This window comes from Euprymna scolopes, chromosome 23, assembly GCF_053919585.1.
Source record: "Euprymna scolopes isolate OS-2025 chromosome 23, ASM5391958v1, whole genome shotgun sequence".
NCBI classification, from domain to species: Eukaryota; Metazoa; Mollusca; class Cephalopoda; order Sepiida; family Sepiolidae; genus Euprymna; species Euprymna scolopes.
The window spans coordinates 71,947,245-71,963,496 of record NC_136504.1 but is presented as its reverse complement, the minus strand read 5'-3'; the positions used below and the strand labels follow the sequence as shown (position 1 = coordinate 71,963,496).

General features: G+C 36.5%; 1 protein-coding gene and 1 long non-coding RNA gene across 3 annotated transcripts in view; both read right to left on the bottom strand.

The window, feature by feature from the left end:
- The window catches only part of LOC145245993 (uncharacterized), a 79,228-nt gene that overhangs the window by 6,708 nt on the left and 56,268 nt on the right, over positions 1-16,252 (bottom strand). The window lies entirely within an intron of this gene.
- On the bottom strand, positions 5,230-5,685 carry LOC145245628 (ARL14 effector protein-like). Its single transcript, XM_080107194.1, has one exon. It carries the CDS (start codon positions 5,683-5,685, stop codon positions 5,230-5,232), a length of 456 nt encoding a protein of 151 aa, XP_079963320.1.

The following is a 16,252-nucleotide window of genomic DNA, read 5'->3' as shown; positions in this document are numbered from 1 at the left end:
TTCCATGGGTGATATTTTTTTAGGGAGGGGAAAACAATGTAGTGCCAACTTTTCAACGTTAAAGATAAAATCAGCTTTTAAAATTATTTGGAACAGGAAGAGTTGTGATAAGATCACATGTTACCCTTGCTTGATTGTTTCCAGGATTTTCTTTTCCTTTATATCCGACTGTCGTTGTCATCTCTCACACTGATGACTGCTAAGGGAGGCACACACGAGTCCCCAATAAAAAGAATCCCCACCCCCAAACCCCCACACAGACTCATTCTGCAAATATCAGTTGTACCGTGTGTGTGTGACACCATTGACATGCTAAGATCCATATCTACATTTTATCGCAGATATGTTAGCTGATATCAGCTCATCTCAATCTCCTAAAGCTCTCTTGATCTAGTCCAAGCTACGACCTGCCTTCAGATGTCTCAAGCTCGCAACTGCCGTCATTCATTGCAAGCCAAAAACTGTTGTAAACTTTCATAAAACTCATTGTTATTCCTAAAATTAACTAAAATATATTGACCAATGTCCTGTCTTTTATCCACCACAACAATCCTATTCAATTTCCTTTGTGTATCTTAGTGAATAACTTCCTCTCCGTTGTTACTGATAAACTTAATTCCTCTTTTTTGCTATATTTTTTCCTCTTTTTTTCTTTTTTTTTACTCGAGGGGGAGGGGGCGTCAATAGTATCACTGAGTTATCAGTTTCTTAAAAAAATCATTCTAAATTATATGAAATGTGTGCATTAGCACAAATTTGTTTGACCTTTCATTACACTATGCTGCAGTTACAGATTATAAAAATAAAACGTGCTGAAAAAAAAATTACTTTCAGTTTTTCAGTTTGCTATGTAAACTTCACATGCTTGGAGCGAGATCTAAAGGAATTACAGTTGGATGGAAAATTAGCTTAAGAAAATTATTTCGATTTACTTACTCATTTGAAACCTATTTGGTACATTATATATGTATATGGAAAAAATTATTAATATATTTTATTAAAAACTAGCAGGACCTGTTAACCGGTGTTGCCTGGTGTTAGTATGCCCGCCACCCCTGCGTAAAAAATTAAAGTACTTCTGTTGTTGTAGCCCCACTAGTAATCTCCTCACGTTTAGAACGACTTTCAAAATGGACACCACGAACCTCCCTATGTTAAGAACGGCTTTTGGAATAAATACCCTATTTTGTGAGTGGGGGAGTGGTTGGTGATAAGCAACCTCCTATGGAAAAGTGCAAATAGCATCTAGTACCGTGTCAAGCAAACAAAAAAAGGAAAAAAATACAAAATAAGTTACCGGCAGTACCAAGGCTCGAATGCGGAATGCCGAGTAAGGCGAAGAAAAAGTAAACACTTCTATCGAATTGGTCATGGTAAACGTGTCACTTTACTGGGCTTCAAAGTCACCCTTATAAATTAGTAACCCAAATAAAAGTGTAACATGGCTGATTTCTCTTTTTCTATTTGTCTCTCCCTCCTTCCTTGGTATTTTGCTCACTGGTTGGGGAAATGCCTTGTCATTTATGCTACAATGAAAGTGGTTGGTAAAGCAATGTAGTAAATGAAATATTATAATTAAGAAAAGGGAAATAAACAATCGTTGTGTTCTGTGTTCTAACTAATAAATAACTTGATAAATAAATAGAAATATGTAGAAATAACAGAGACAGGAGTGTAAGAAGAAGCTGGTTCACATAGCTGTGTATTGTCTCAGGTGTCCTTAGATGAATAAATATAAGAGCATTATCAATGATAATGGAAAAATCCAGAAATGTAAAGTTAATGTAGCTAATGTAAATATAATAAATCTAGAGCAAACGGTTTGGAAAGAAACGAATGGATATGTAAAAAAATGGCGGTGTGTTTATAAGTATTGAACCATTCGTTTAATGGTGGAAGATGCGAATATTAGAATATGAGAATGTTTACCAAGCAGCCAATCAGCTATACCGGATTTTAGTAAGGGAGAAATTATTACCTATAAGTAGGAATGTGTAAAAGTTATGGCATGTATAAGTGCCAAATAACCAGTTAAGAGCGGTTATAACCCAGCAGAGTAGAAATATGTAGAAATGGTACAAGTGTAAAATGAGAGCGATGGAAGTACAGAATAAGTAGAGAGAAAAATAGGAACTGGGTCATTCCATGTCAAAACACTAGCAAAAAGTTGAAATCTGCACCCACCAACACCGAATTACTTGAAATTTAGCACAAATATTACCCTTCATGAGTTAGGAAAATTTGCCAAATTATTTAGTCCAAAACTTTACCGTTCAGATTTTACGGGAGGTGTAAAATTTGCATATTTCGCTTCTAAATTTATGCCGTGAAACGTCACAAAATTTCAGTGTTTTATACAATTAAAAAAAAAAAAAAAATACTTCCATACATTCAATATTTCTGAAATTTGGTAGGAAGGGTATTTAAGGACTGTAGAATCTGAATATTTAATTATTTTAACCCCATACCTGATAGAAAATAAAATTTTGCTCACCCAAAGGCATGTCCCCCAAATCATAAATTTTTTACCTATGTAGCTTACGGTCAGTCTAGAGAAAATATATCCTCTTCAATTTTCATATTTTTTTTTATAGCATCTACTATGACTGCTTAAGTTCTCAAAAAAAAATTGTGAGAGTTTCTAGCTTACTTTAGAAGATATGGCCCTGTGAAGTTTATCTTTTTTTTTCTATGTACGCGCAGTAATTCAGTGAAAGATTTATAAAGACAATCATCCTAATGCTCCAAAATTCCTCAAATTTTCATATTGTGTTAAGTAATTTCTTAAACTATTCAATAAGATAATCTTTGTTAATTTAAAAAGAAAATAATTTAAATATATTTTGCAGATATTGCATTTTGTATGGTATGGATAAATTGTCTTTAACAAGTGATAAACATTGACTCATGCATTAGGATCAACATTTAGAGTTTTTGTAGATAGCATTAAACATTAATTTAAAAAAAATTATTTCTGATTGAATTAAAAAAAAAAATTAATTTCATTATTTTCACGAAACAAAAAAAATGATTTTCTTGTTTTAAATGCATGTGAGTTTTTAAAACTTAGAATATTTGTAATTGGTACTAAACATTTTTTTTATTCATAAGAAATACTTTCAATTTCATCACTTTAAAAATTATTTATATTTTTTTTTACAAGTTTTCAAAAAGTTATTTTCATTAATCTAAAACTTTTTTTTAAAATTTAGAAGAAAGTAATAATAATATGCAAATTTTAAACTATGCTGTGCACCAAATTTTGTTCTGTACACAATTTTTTGCACAGATAATTTATCCACTTTGGACAAATGATAAACTCTACGATTTGGTGTTGTAGGGACATCAATAGTGCACAGAATATCTGTTAATGGCACAAAACATATCCTTAAAATCCTCTTTCCAATAAAATGAATGTGATGGAAGAGCTGGATGCACGAACTTAATCAGCAAGTCCTTATTTTCCATATTAATTTCTAGGACCATGCCAGTCCAAACGTTACTGTGATACCTGCAACAAACATATTCTGAAACAACAAATTCCATTGGTTTTTCTTCAACCCCAATAGAGAAGTCATATATCAATTCATAGTTTTCATCTTCACATTGTTTCATGGCTACTTATCTTTGTCAAGTGGAATAAACTGATGAAAACTTCTTGTCCATGGAACTGTGGATGCATTTTCAAATCTAATAGTGAGACTTCTCCTTGCTTCCTCAACTTTCTTTTTAATCAAAATGAATTTGATTCCTTCAATCGCAGATTTGCAGTATACAAACATAGTTTCTGTGGAAAGGATTTGTTTGGAATTTGGTCTTCGTAGACTTTCTTTTGCTACTTTTCACTGTCCCACCTATGCCATCACATGGTTGTTTACCATGACGAGTTGCAAAAAAGCAACATTTTGCATCAAGTCCAAAATCTTTTTGATGATTGCACCACAACCATCTGTAAAATATTCAATACTTTTCACATTTGGCAAATTAGCCTTGATCACCTCGATAATGTTTTTCTGTACCATATAAACAAATGCCACATCATGGAAATTGTCACTCGATATAATACAAAAACATTAACTTTGCATTGTATTTTCAAGCTTAAAATAGAGTACAACTGGGTGTAAAGTACATTGAGAGGTACTCCAATGAAAACTCTGGATCTCATCTTGAACAACAAATTTGTAATTTTCAGCAAAATCCCCAAGAAATAAAACTTCGCTATCACTGATATCTTTTTTTTTTTTTTTGCTTTAAATATCTGGATTGTGATTTAGGAATGAGATGCAAATTTAATTGCAAAATAACTAAATCCACAAAAGCTTGACAGGATTCCTTGTGAATTATTAAAGTTGATCTGTCACTTGTTGTTCATTGGGAGAACCCAATAGTTTTCATTACCAATACATTCTTCAAGGGTGTCGTAAAGAAATTTTTCCAGCAATTGTGATGATTTAGGACAATTTGGGCACCTATAAATCATACACTGTCTATTACTTGTATTGCAGACAATATATTTCAGAGATCCTGATACAGTACATTTAGTGGTTTCACTAATAGTTTGATGTTTTGGTGGATAGTGCATACACATAAGCATGTGTACCTGCACTACCAGCAAGGACACACCATTTTGGTCTAAGACTACAAAATTTTGAAAACCCTTAAGATACTTTCGGGTTCTGTTCCTTGAATGCTCTGAAGAGCTCATTTAGGTTGCACAATCAATATGAGTCTCTTCTGCTGATGTAAATTACGTTTAATACTAACAGTCTTTCCTTCCTGGCATCAATCGAGTGTACTCATCATCTTGATAAAATGCTTGCACTAACTGTGCAATATCAACAAGCAAAGATTTGCCTCTTTTTGTTCATGCACAGCTAAAATACCACTTTCCAAACACAATTTGCAAGCACTACGTACAATGTGTTCTGAAACACCAAATACATTTTTGTGTGATCAATCGGTAGGGGAAAGTGTCAAGATTTGTATTTTCATTTTAGTGGATTCCACAATCTTTACTTTTGCTGCAAGAACCTTTATCATTTTATCAAAGCACTTAGCTTTACCTAAAATCTCATTTTTTTAATTTTAAAGATTCATCACATAACAGCTCAGTCAATGTTTAATGACCTACTGATTGCAGAACAAAGTTTTCTCTTATCTAAACGAGCCTTTCCAGAGTCATGAAGCCCTTTTGTTTTCATTGGAGAAATTCCAATAGCAGAGAAACATTCACTGATATTTGTCTTCTGTTTCTATTGAAGTACTTGCATCAAGTTCTTGTATTTCCTCATCCGATACACACTTTTGTTTTCCATCATCAAGAAGTTTGCCGATTCGTATTTGACAATTAGGACAGAGTTTCTTGCCTGGAATAAGTAACAACTTAGCCTTTGCTTTCTCTGCCAACTTCAAAGAAATTGCTTTCAAACTGCCTTTAATTTGCTTCTTATGATTTTTAAATGGATTGCAACAACTCTTTTCAAGCCACTCATACTTAGTTAACAAGGTCTGATTGTGATGGTTACAGATAGTCAGTATTTTATCCTTATCAAGTCCTGTCCTATAGGCAATAAGCTTTACATCCATTGCATCCAAATGATCCACTGAAATTAATCCAAACTGTTTATCATGGAATAAATTAGTACTTGTTTCAACTGTTAGTTCAGTACAAATAGAACAATTCATCTTTATCTGAAAAAAAAAAAAAAAAACTACTTCAATTATTCTGTGTGCAAGTAAAAAATCCAAGTTGGAAAATGCCACCTTTCTCTTTGAATACTAGATGAAAAAGGACCAATAAATATTTTAGGTGCCACAGACATGTTCCAGTCTGGGTCAAAGGAGTGTCATTCAGAGTTCACGGTTGGCCTAATTCTAAATTTATTACAATTATTACCTATCAGAGATCTTATGTCTTCAACAAATTTAGTGTAGCTTCATACTTAGTGTTTCAAACTATTGAAAAATACATTTTATTATAAATTTCTTCAAAATGAAAAAAAAAAAGGTTTTAGTTTAATGAAAATAACTTTTTGAAAAAAAAAAAAAAAAAAAAAAAAAAAAAAATGCTTAATGCTATCTACAAAAACTCGAAGTGTTTTTGTAAAGAAGTGAGTCAATGTTTATCACTTAAAGACAATCTGTCCGTACCATACAAAATGCAATATCTGCAAAATATATTTAAATTATTTTCTTTTCAAATTAACAAAGATTATCTTATTGAATAGTTTAAGAAATTACTTAACACAATATGAAGATTTGAGGAATTTTGGAGCATTAGGATGATTGTCTTTATCAATCTTTCACTGAATTACTGCACGTACATAGAAAAAAAAAGATAAACTTCACAGGGCTATATCTTCTAAAGTAGGCTAGAAACCCTCACAATTTTTTTTGAGAACTAAGCAGTCATAGTAGATGTTATAAAAAAAAATATGATGAAAATTGAAGAGGACATATTTTCTCTAGACTGACCGTAAGCTACATAGGTAAAAAATTTATGATTTGGGGGACATGCCTTTGGGTGAGCAAAATTTTATTTTCTATCAGGTATGGGGTTAAAATAATTAAATATTCGGATTCTACAGTCCTTAAATGCCCTTCCTACCAAATTTCACTATTATTGAATGTAAGTATTTTCTTTTAAATTTTATAAAACACTGAAATTTTGTGACGTTTCGCGGCATAAATTTAGAAGCAAAATATGCAATTTTTACACCCCCCCTAAAATCTGAACGGTAAAGTTTTGGACCAAAGAATTTGGCAAATTTTCCTAACTCATGAAGGGTAATATTTGTGCCAAATTTCAAGTAATTCGGTGTCGGTGGGTGTAATGGCCTGGTGAATTGACATGGAATGACCCAACTACTTCTTCTAAAGATGGTTAGATTGTGACCATGTCGCTCCTCAGAACTAACGTAAGATTTTATCATAACATCTAAATGTGTATATAATGTAGTTTTAAAGTTACATAAGATAGTGGCTAATAGTGTAGACATAAAAAAATTGTATGTGCCATCTATTGTTGTAAACTTACAGTATTTTGATCCAGAGGAAAAAACTGCGAGAATTTATTATACATAGAGATAAAATAATTTTGAAAAAGAAGTATTTCAAGCCAAAGACTAGTTTTTATGTAAAGTTTTAAAATAAACTGAAATTATCTAAACATTAATCAGAAGGAACTTTTCCTTGGTATACACTGACAAGACTTGGCAAGATTTCCATTAAACAGAAAGTGGAAGTCAAAAATAAAGTTTTATTTAACAATCAAATGTAAATTTAAAATTCACTTCTTGTTTGCATTTTTGTGTTTTGTTGAATTACAATCAAAATTAAATTGTTTTTTTTTTGTTCAATATTGCAACTGCCCCCCCCCCTCTAATCTCTTAAATGAATACAAAAAACGAACCCATAAAAGTACACAAAGTTTTGGTCATTTTATCGGTTTACATTGGCTAAAATAATATCACAATCTTTTTCATGGCAGGAATTTTGTAGGTTACCAAACAAATAAACCAGCACCAAGTTTAGTATCTGTTCTAATACTATACTTATTTTTCAGCTGTCAGTGAAAGAGAAATCCTTCTAGACTGCAGCGACTTTTATTTTGTCTCAATCCAGAGTGCCCTCTTTATGGAGATGGCTTATCTCTCACATTAAAAATTGTGTCTAACTCCGTCATCATGGGGAGACAAGTAAATAAGAACTAAATATTTAACACTCGAGAAATCATAAAAAGTAAATGCCTTTTATCAATCAGCTAAGATTTAAATCGAGAGCAAAGTTAGCTTTTAATGTGAGGAGAATCCCCCCCCCCCCAAAAAAAGGAGCACTTTGGATTGAGACAAAAATAAAAATTGTTGCTGTATAAAAGGATTTCTTTTTCACTAACCAAGAAAAGATTAAAAATATACAGTGGGTAGCAAAAGTATTTGATACATTAGTTGTTTTTTCATATTTCTCCAGAAATATCAATTTAATTTGAATGAAATTTACACTCAATCATTGAACAGATATTATCTAAAAATAAAACAGAAATGAAGATATACTTAGTTGAAAAATATTTATTAACGAAAATATTAAATTACCCATTTGCAAATTCCATTCTTAAGCGGTCATTTTATTTGCCTACAATATTTCAACCAATCAGAAATTTCATTCTGAAGAAGTCGTTTAATCTTACAATATTTTAACCAATTAAAAAGCACCTCATGGTTCCGGCTCCTTAAGGTCAATTGATATCAGCTCTCAGACACCGCACAGGTGGCCCCTTTATTACTTAAAGAAAAAAAAAAAAAGGAATTGACTAATTATATGCAAAGGATAAATATCGAAAAAGGTACAGGAAAATAGCTTCAAAACTAAATTTGGTGGTGAGTACAGTTAGGGCTGTAGTGAGAAAGGAGAAAATAACAAGTGGTAATACTAAACATCTAACAAGTGGTCAGCCACGTAAAGTAAATGTTATTACTCCTTACATTGCTTGTAACGTGAAGAAAGAATCATTTCTAACTCATTCAGAAATTTAGGATTTGCAGGAAGCAGGTATTGAAGTAAGCAAAGACCCAATCAAGAGATCATTGAATCATATCATAGGCCTGTATTCTAAATCACCATGAAAGACTCCATTGTTGAATTAAGATCGTTTGAAATTAGTTTATAAATATAATTGTGAATCGGATGACTTCTGAACGAACTTATTTGGTCAGATGAAAAAAAATTGAGCTTTTCAGAAGAAACATGCGCATCCGTGTATGGAGGAAAAAGTGCAAAGAATTTAAATAATCTAATACCATTCCCATCATAAAATTTGGTGTCAGAAGTTTGATGATTTTGGGCTGCTTTTCTACAAATGGAGTTGGAGGAATGGAAATCATAGAAGGGGAAATGAATGCAGCAAAATACGCAAAGATTTTGCAACACATCTGTTCAAGAGTGCCACAGATTTAGGATTGTGCCATGACTATCTTGCAGCAAGACAATAATCTCAAGCACAAAGCTAAAATAACTATGAAATGGTTTAAGGATAGTTAGATTAGTGTTCTGCAGTGGTCTAGCAAGCCACCTAACCAAATCTCATCGAAAATCTGTGGAAAACTTTTGAAGTTAAGGATGCATGCAAAAAATCCCAAAAATATCAAGAAATTGAAGAAAGTTTGCGAAGAAGAATGACTGAAGCTACCAGCAAGTGCTTGTAAGAAACTAGTAGGCAGTTATGGAAAGCGTTTGGAGGCTGTAAGGCAGAAGAGAGGATATAATATTAGTAAATGTGTTAAATACTTTTGCATACGAGTTATTTGATTTTTCATCTTTAAATATTTGTAAACTAAGTATATCTTCATTTCCCTTTTATGTTTTTGATAAATAATATCTGTTTAAAGATTAAGTGTAAGCTTCATTCAAATTAATTTGATATTTTTGGAGGAATACAAAAAAAACTAATATATCAAATGCTTTTGCTACCCATTGTAGCACCAGGATGAATACTACCCTTTTATGTTAATTCTATCTTAAAAAGTAGATTAAAAATAAACCAAAAAGACAAAAAAATTAAGTTGGGCAATACTTAGAGCTAATATATAAATATGCACTGTTTAGTATTATTATTTCTAATATTTTCTATTTTTAAATGGTTGCAACTGATTGGTTAATTTAAATCACGTGAGATAAATCCTTAATTGTAATTGATGGCAAACACTGGCGGTCAGTGCTATCGGAACTTTTTAATCAATTGTTTTTTATTTATATATATTTTTGGTGATTATCAAGATTGTCTGATCTTTTTGCCATTCATATTTCTGGATAATTAGACATGGTCAAGCAGACAAAAAAGCCATTTTTAAAACAGAGAGGGGGGGGGACGTTTTTCATGTTATCTTCGAGGAAGATAACACTGGTCAACAGGCAAAAAATTGCTGAAAATATTTTGACTAATTTTTAGACAATTTGGATGCACTAAATCCAAAAATAACATTTTACTCACTCAGGTAAAATTTGTGTTTAAATATTGATTTTTATAGTTATTACAGTCACCTGCAATATTTATGATAAAATTCTTTGCTTATAATATGCTAGCACGATCGTAAAATACGCTTGAATATAATATTTTAATTTGTCCAGATTTTGTGTATATAGAGTCGTGATTTCAAAAGTAAAAAAAAAAAGTATTTGGGTGCCATTAGCTAGAATCAAAATCGAAAGCAAAACTGTAGCTAAAAACCCATAAAAGAACGGTCCGTAAAAAAATCCAATCATTTGAGGCCCTAGCACCGCTCTACAACTTTTAGTTTTGGAAGAGATGGAGTTTGAAACTATAAAGCCAGACAGACAGACATAGTGAGTTTTATATATACAATGATTACACAATGAACAAAACTTGTAAACCTATGAATAATATTAGAAAGTTACTTGATAGTAAGCGATCCTGAGTTTTTCAAACAAAAACCTTTTCTGTAGAATTGTCCTAATTTATAGATTAATAGGATAGCTTGTGTGTTGTTTTGTGTGTCATGCTTACATTTGAATGGCTGTCGGTTAATTGTTACTAGCCTGGGTGCCCAGCATTGCCATGGTGTTCAGAGGTGTGTGTTGAGCAAAAAAAAAAAAAAAAAAAGTGGTAGGTAGGCAGGCAGACTCGAACCCGTACCGCGAAGGAGAAAAAAAAAAAGAGGATAGTGAATTCAATGAGTTGGTAATTAACTTTTGCCAGGGTGGAGGATAGTGGTACAATGACAAAATAAAAAAAATTAAAAAAAGATAGAGAGAGAGGTGGGATTGAACTCGAAAATGTAGGATAATTAGTTTTTCTCGCTAACCATTAGGCCAAAGAGGATAGTAAATTCAATAAGTTGGTAATTAACTTAAATAGGAATCGCCACGTATCTTTTAAACTGGCTGGGGGCCAGGTTAGCTTCCTGCTTTCTATTCTTTTATTTATTTGCTTACCATGAAAGCAAATTAGATACAATGTCGTTTTTAATGTGGAGAAAAAGCAGGTCCCCCAGAAAGGGGGCACTCTGGCAGTATCCAAATAATTAGTAATTGTCTCAGTATGAAGGGTTTCCCCTACATTGACCAAGGACCAATTACAGAACAGATATTACCCGGGCAAAGACCAGGTGTTGATGTTTTATTTCTTTGCTTCTCCACGAAAGCAAATTAGACACAAGGTTGTTTTTTAATGTTGGGGAAAAAAACCAACGATTTTTTATTATTCTTTTGTTTTGATTTACCCAAAAGCACACACACTTCTAAACACCCAGACAATTCCGAGTACCCCCGCTAGTTTATATGAAAAAGACAAACAAACACTTGAAACGACGGCATAGTGGAAATTTTTTAAAATTCGATCAAAAAAGATAGAGATGATGTCCATTTGCGAATCTGAGATATTACGATCTGGGAAGTATGCGAAAACTTCTCCCAGAATCTAACCGACGCAAAACCCCCCAGCCAAAAAGCCTTTTGTGGACATACACAAACGCTCTTGCCCATTTTGCCCTTTATATAATAGACTAGCGGGGGTACCCGGCATTACCCAGGTGTTTGGAGGTATAAAAGGAAAAAAGTGTTAGTAGGGAGGGAGGCTTGAACCTGTGATGAACCTGAAGGCAGAAAAGAAAGTGAAAGAAAACATGATATCTTACTGCTATGCTACGAAACCACAGGAAGTGAAAAGCGTTCAAATTTAGTGATGTCAATCAAAAAGTTGACTTGCTAGCAGGTGTTGAATTGTGTAGTGGACTTTCGGTCCGCGTTCAAGTTGTGGATAACTTGACAAAGACTAAAGTTAATATTTATTTTATTTGATAAAATAAAATTACACAAATAAAAATGTGGCACAAGGCCGAAAAAGGGGGGTGGGGGTTAATGTTGACCTAACTAACATAACGTTAACTTAACTAGACTCTTTCACCAAAATACCAGAATCACTCTGTGGACATCCTACTTAAACCCCGAAAGTTACAAATATATATACATGATGTGGGGGGGTTGGGGATAAAAATCTTATTTACAAAATTGGATGAAAAATATACAATGCGAAAAGGTGGTTAGTAAAAAGAACCCACTCACTACTAATTGTGGCGGATAAAAAGTTTTGCCAGTCGAAAAGATGTGGGTCCCACGAAAACTGACTTTATTCAAACACAACAAAAATGGCCCACATCTCTGGCAAAACAGTTTATCCGTCACCTAAGGGGCCGGGATTGGGGGTTATCGAACCAAAAGTGGGAAAAAAAAAAAAAAAAAAAAAAAAAAAAAAAAAGGGGGGGGGACGCTGGGACAGGGAAAAACCAAAAAAGGGGATTGGGGCGATGATAGCATGCATACTCTAGCTAAGTTAAAAATCGAACAAAAATGCCTAACTAGCCTACTCTAGGAGGTCCGATGCATGTCTATGTTTGATCAAGTCACCCAAAATCCTTAAAAAAACCTAAGCCACTCAAAAAAGAAATTCAAGATTAGCTCCATTCACTTTACACAGTCGCGAAACTTTCACCCACCTGTCGTTGAAATTCACAGGAGTGAGTTTCACCTTCTCCAGCTTAATTCGCATTTTCAATCGATATTTGAAAATGAGGACAAGCTGGGGAGCAGTGAAGGTCTCACCTCCGTAAACCTCCTTCTGTCGCGTCGTCCAAATCACGCCTCTCATAACTGCTAGTAAACACAGAAAAACATAGCGTTCTTCTTTCTTCATGGTCGGTGCCCAGTTGCAGCACGGGGAAACCGACTCCAGCACAAAAAACCGCTCGCTCAGCATGCGAACCGTGAAGCCTTCAACTAACTCACACAACGGTCGAACAATGGCGCAGTGGAAGAAAGCATGATCAAGGTCTTCCTCCCATTCTCCGCATCGGACACAATTGGGTGTCTCCGTAAAACCCGCTGCGTAAAGTCTTTTGCCGACCCAGAGGGCATTTCGTATTACCAGCCAGGTGAGTGATGCCTCGTAATTATCGAAGCAGCTCGACCCAGGCGCCCAAGGCCATATTAAGCGGCGCTCCTCCTTCGTAAAACCGAACTCCTCAATCTTTTCGTCTCGAACGGATCCCCTCACTAAGGCCCGATATAGCGCCTTGCGAGACAACAGCTGGGTGTCAGAGAGGCTTTCTTGGACCCGTAGAAGAAATCTCAAGGCCTGCCGACACTCGCGATAGAAAGGGCACTCGTTTCGGAACAACTTGTGTGCCTCCCCTCTAGCCGAATGCACACTCTCCAAAGCCTGAAAGGCTTTCTTAGTGTCTTCTATCCAGAAGACACCGTTTCCCTCACTTGGTGTACACATTCGATCCAGGTATATCAGCCTAAGAGTGTGTCTACGTATTTGCACACTAGGCATACCCAGACCGCCTTCAGACGGATGCAGGTAACAGACCTCCCGAGTAACCATGGCTTGCTTTCCGCGCCATAAGAATGCAAAAAGAGCACGCACCAGATCAACTAGTGTGGTCTCCGGGAGTGGAAGTACTGATAGACGGTAAAGGATCAGGGGGTAGATATGAGAATTGCATACCTCCGCCCGACCCTTCAAAAACAGATTTCTCAAGGCCCACAAATGAGATGCGACCTTGACCGCTTCCAATACCTCCGACCAATTTTTCTCCAGCTGGAGACCGGGGCCAAACCAGACGCCGAGTAGCTTGCATGGCCCATCAGCCCAACCAAAGGGTCCCTGAAGGGGCATACCCCTCCAGGCACCGATACGTAAGCCAATAGACTTAACGTAGTTAATTATGGCCCCTGTGACCTTGGCATACCGACTTGTTTCTATGTCAACGACTCTAATCTCGGCACTGCTCGTTACAAGCACAGTCACGTCGTCAGCATAGGCGGTATACTTTACCGGGGTAGAGCCACCTGGCAAAGTAATCCCGCGAAGGACCAGATTCACCCGAAGCTGGCGCAAATATGGCTCAAGCGCCAGCACATATAACATTGGGGATAACGGACAACCTTGACGGATCGATCTTGTTAACATGAAGGGTTTCGACCTCACCCCATTCACTTCTACCATAGCACCAGGGTTGGCATACAAGAGGCAAATCCAAGAGCGAAACTGGGGACCAAACCCAGCCGAGCGAAGAACAGCCTCTAGGTAACGATGGTCTACTCTGTCGAATGCTTTGGACTGATCTAAGTTGATCAGCGCGGCTTCTGTGTCGACTTTTTCTACGATCAAGCGTATCGTGTGCAAATTGTCTTGAATCGTCCGGCCCTTAACAGAACAAGTCTGTTCGGGACTTATTAGACGGTGTAAGACAATCTGCAGACGATTTGCTAAGATCTTGGCCAAAATCTTTAACTCTGTGTTTAACATCGTTAAGGGCCGGAAATTACCTATCCCATCCCCTCCATTTTTATCTTTGCGTAACAATTTAATGATCCCCCTGGTAAAGTACTGAGGTATGCATCCATTCCTAAACCAGGAGTTAAAAAGTACGGTCAGCAAAGGGATAAAAATGGGCGACAGCCTCAAATACACCTCGTAGGGCAGACCATCTATCCCAGGGGTCCTGTCTAGCCCGACCTGTTTCAAGGCCTCAATGACTTCTTCCTCTTTTATGCTACCTTCACACCTAGCTGCTTCGGTCGCCTCCAGGCGAGAAAAGTCGGCTAAATAGGTGTCAAACTGTTCAATAGTCAGACTGGGCTCCTTGGTAAAAAGTTCCTGAAAATGAGTCCGAAAACCCTCCAAGATTCCGTCGTTTGAAGTTACGGTTCGTCCGTCCGGCAATGTGACACTGGCGATGTGTCGATCTGCAGAACGTCGAAACTCCTCCGCACGCAATGACGCGGCCATGTTTGTTGCCTCGTTTGGCGCTCTTTTTAATCTAGCCCTAACTAATACTCCGTGGTCCTCCCTGTTATCCAAGGAGTCCAGTTCAGCCTTAACTACAGTATAGCTAGCACTATCCCCCTCCTCCACCGCCCTTTCTAATCTATCTTCTAGCGCCGCTTTCGCTGCTCTAGAACTACGTTTGAGCCGGCGACTAAAATCAGCAGCGAAGGACCTAATGACTTTTTTAAGGTTGCCCCACCACTTATTCCCGATGATAGCCCCCGTCAATTCCCTCTGTATTGTTAGTAGAAGCTGTTCCCGGAAGTCCTTCACATCGAACAACGACGTGTTGAACTTCCAGTAACTAGCCATCCTAGGTTTAACACTATCTAAGTTTACTCGAACCCGGACAAGCCTGTGGTCCGAATAAACTATACTATGAAAACTTGGACAGTCTAAAAGCCCTAAGTCGACTCTCCTAACTAAGAACCGATCGATGTAACTCGAAAGTTGCACCGAATCGGAGCCGCGTCTACCTGTCCAAGTCCATGCTAAATCCCCGGGTTTTTCGTTCCGAAATTTATCGACAAGATCAAACTTGTCGACAAAGTCTCGAAACGCTTTAGCATCCCGGTTCTGATTAGTATCCCTTCTGGTATTAACCCGGCGATCTAACTCGGGATCCAGGACCGCGTTCCAGTCTCCCGCTAAAACTAACCGTCGAGACGAATTCATGAAAGGCTCGATTCGCCGAAAAAAGGAAACTAGCTCAGCATGGTTATTGGGCGCATAAACCCCAATAAAACGAAATGCCACATCCTTTACGGTAACATCTAGAACGAGCAATCTTCCCTCTGGATCTGCATAAATAGGGTCACACGACGCATCAAGAGTGCGCTTAACTAGCCAGGTAACCCCCCTTGCATGGGTATCATAATGTGCTGAATAGAGCTGAAAGTCTCTAAGGAGCACACCCTGATAATCACTAGGAATGAAGTGAGTTTCCTGTATACAACAAATATCCACACCAAGGCGTTGAAGGTCGCGTGCAACTCGAAGTTTACGAGAGGCGTCCCTCAACCCTCGGACATTTAAACTAGCTAATCTTAAGGAAGCCATCTTGAGTTACTTAGGGTTGAGAAACCTAATCAAACATAGACGGTGTCAAGACACCGACAGCTGTCCCCAATGATCCAGTGGTCATCTCAGTGGTGATAGACCCGTCAGGGGACAGACCGCCGATGTCTAGGGGGAAGGTTAGTTTAACTGCCCTATAAAGTGAAGGATGGAGTTTGATGGGGACCCGTCCAACACATCGTTTTCTAATTTCGATTAAATCGTTGTCGTTGAAATAGGCTGCTGAAGGATAAAGGTTGAAAGCAGAGTTTGCTTCCTCCAGCATAGTCCATAGTCTTTTGGCCTCCTCGCGTTTCCTGACAACTGTTAGTATATGGTTTGTTTTAAAAT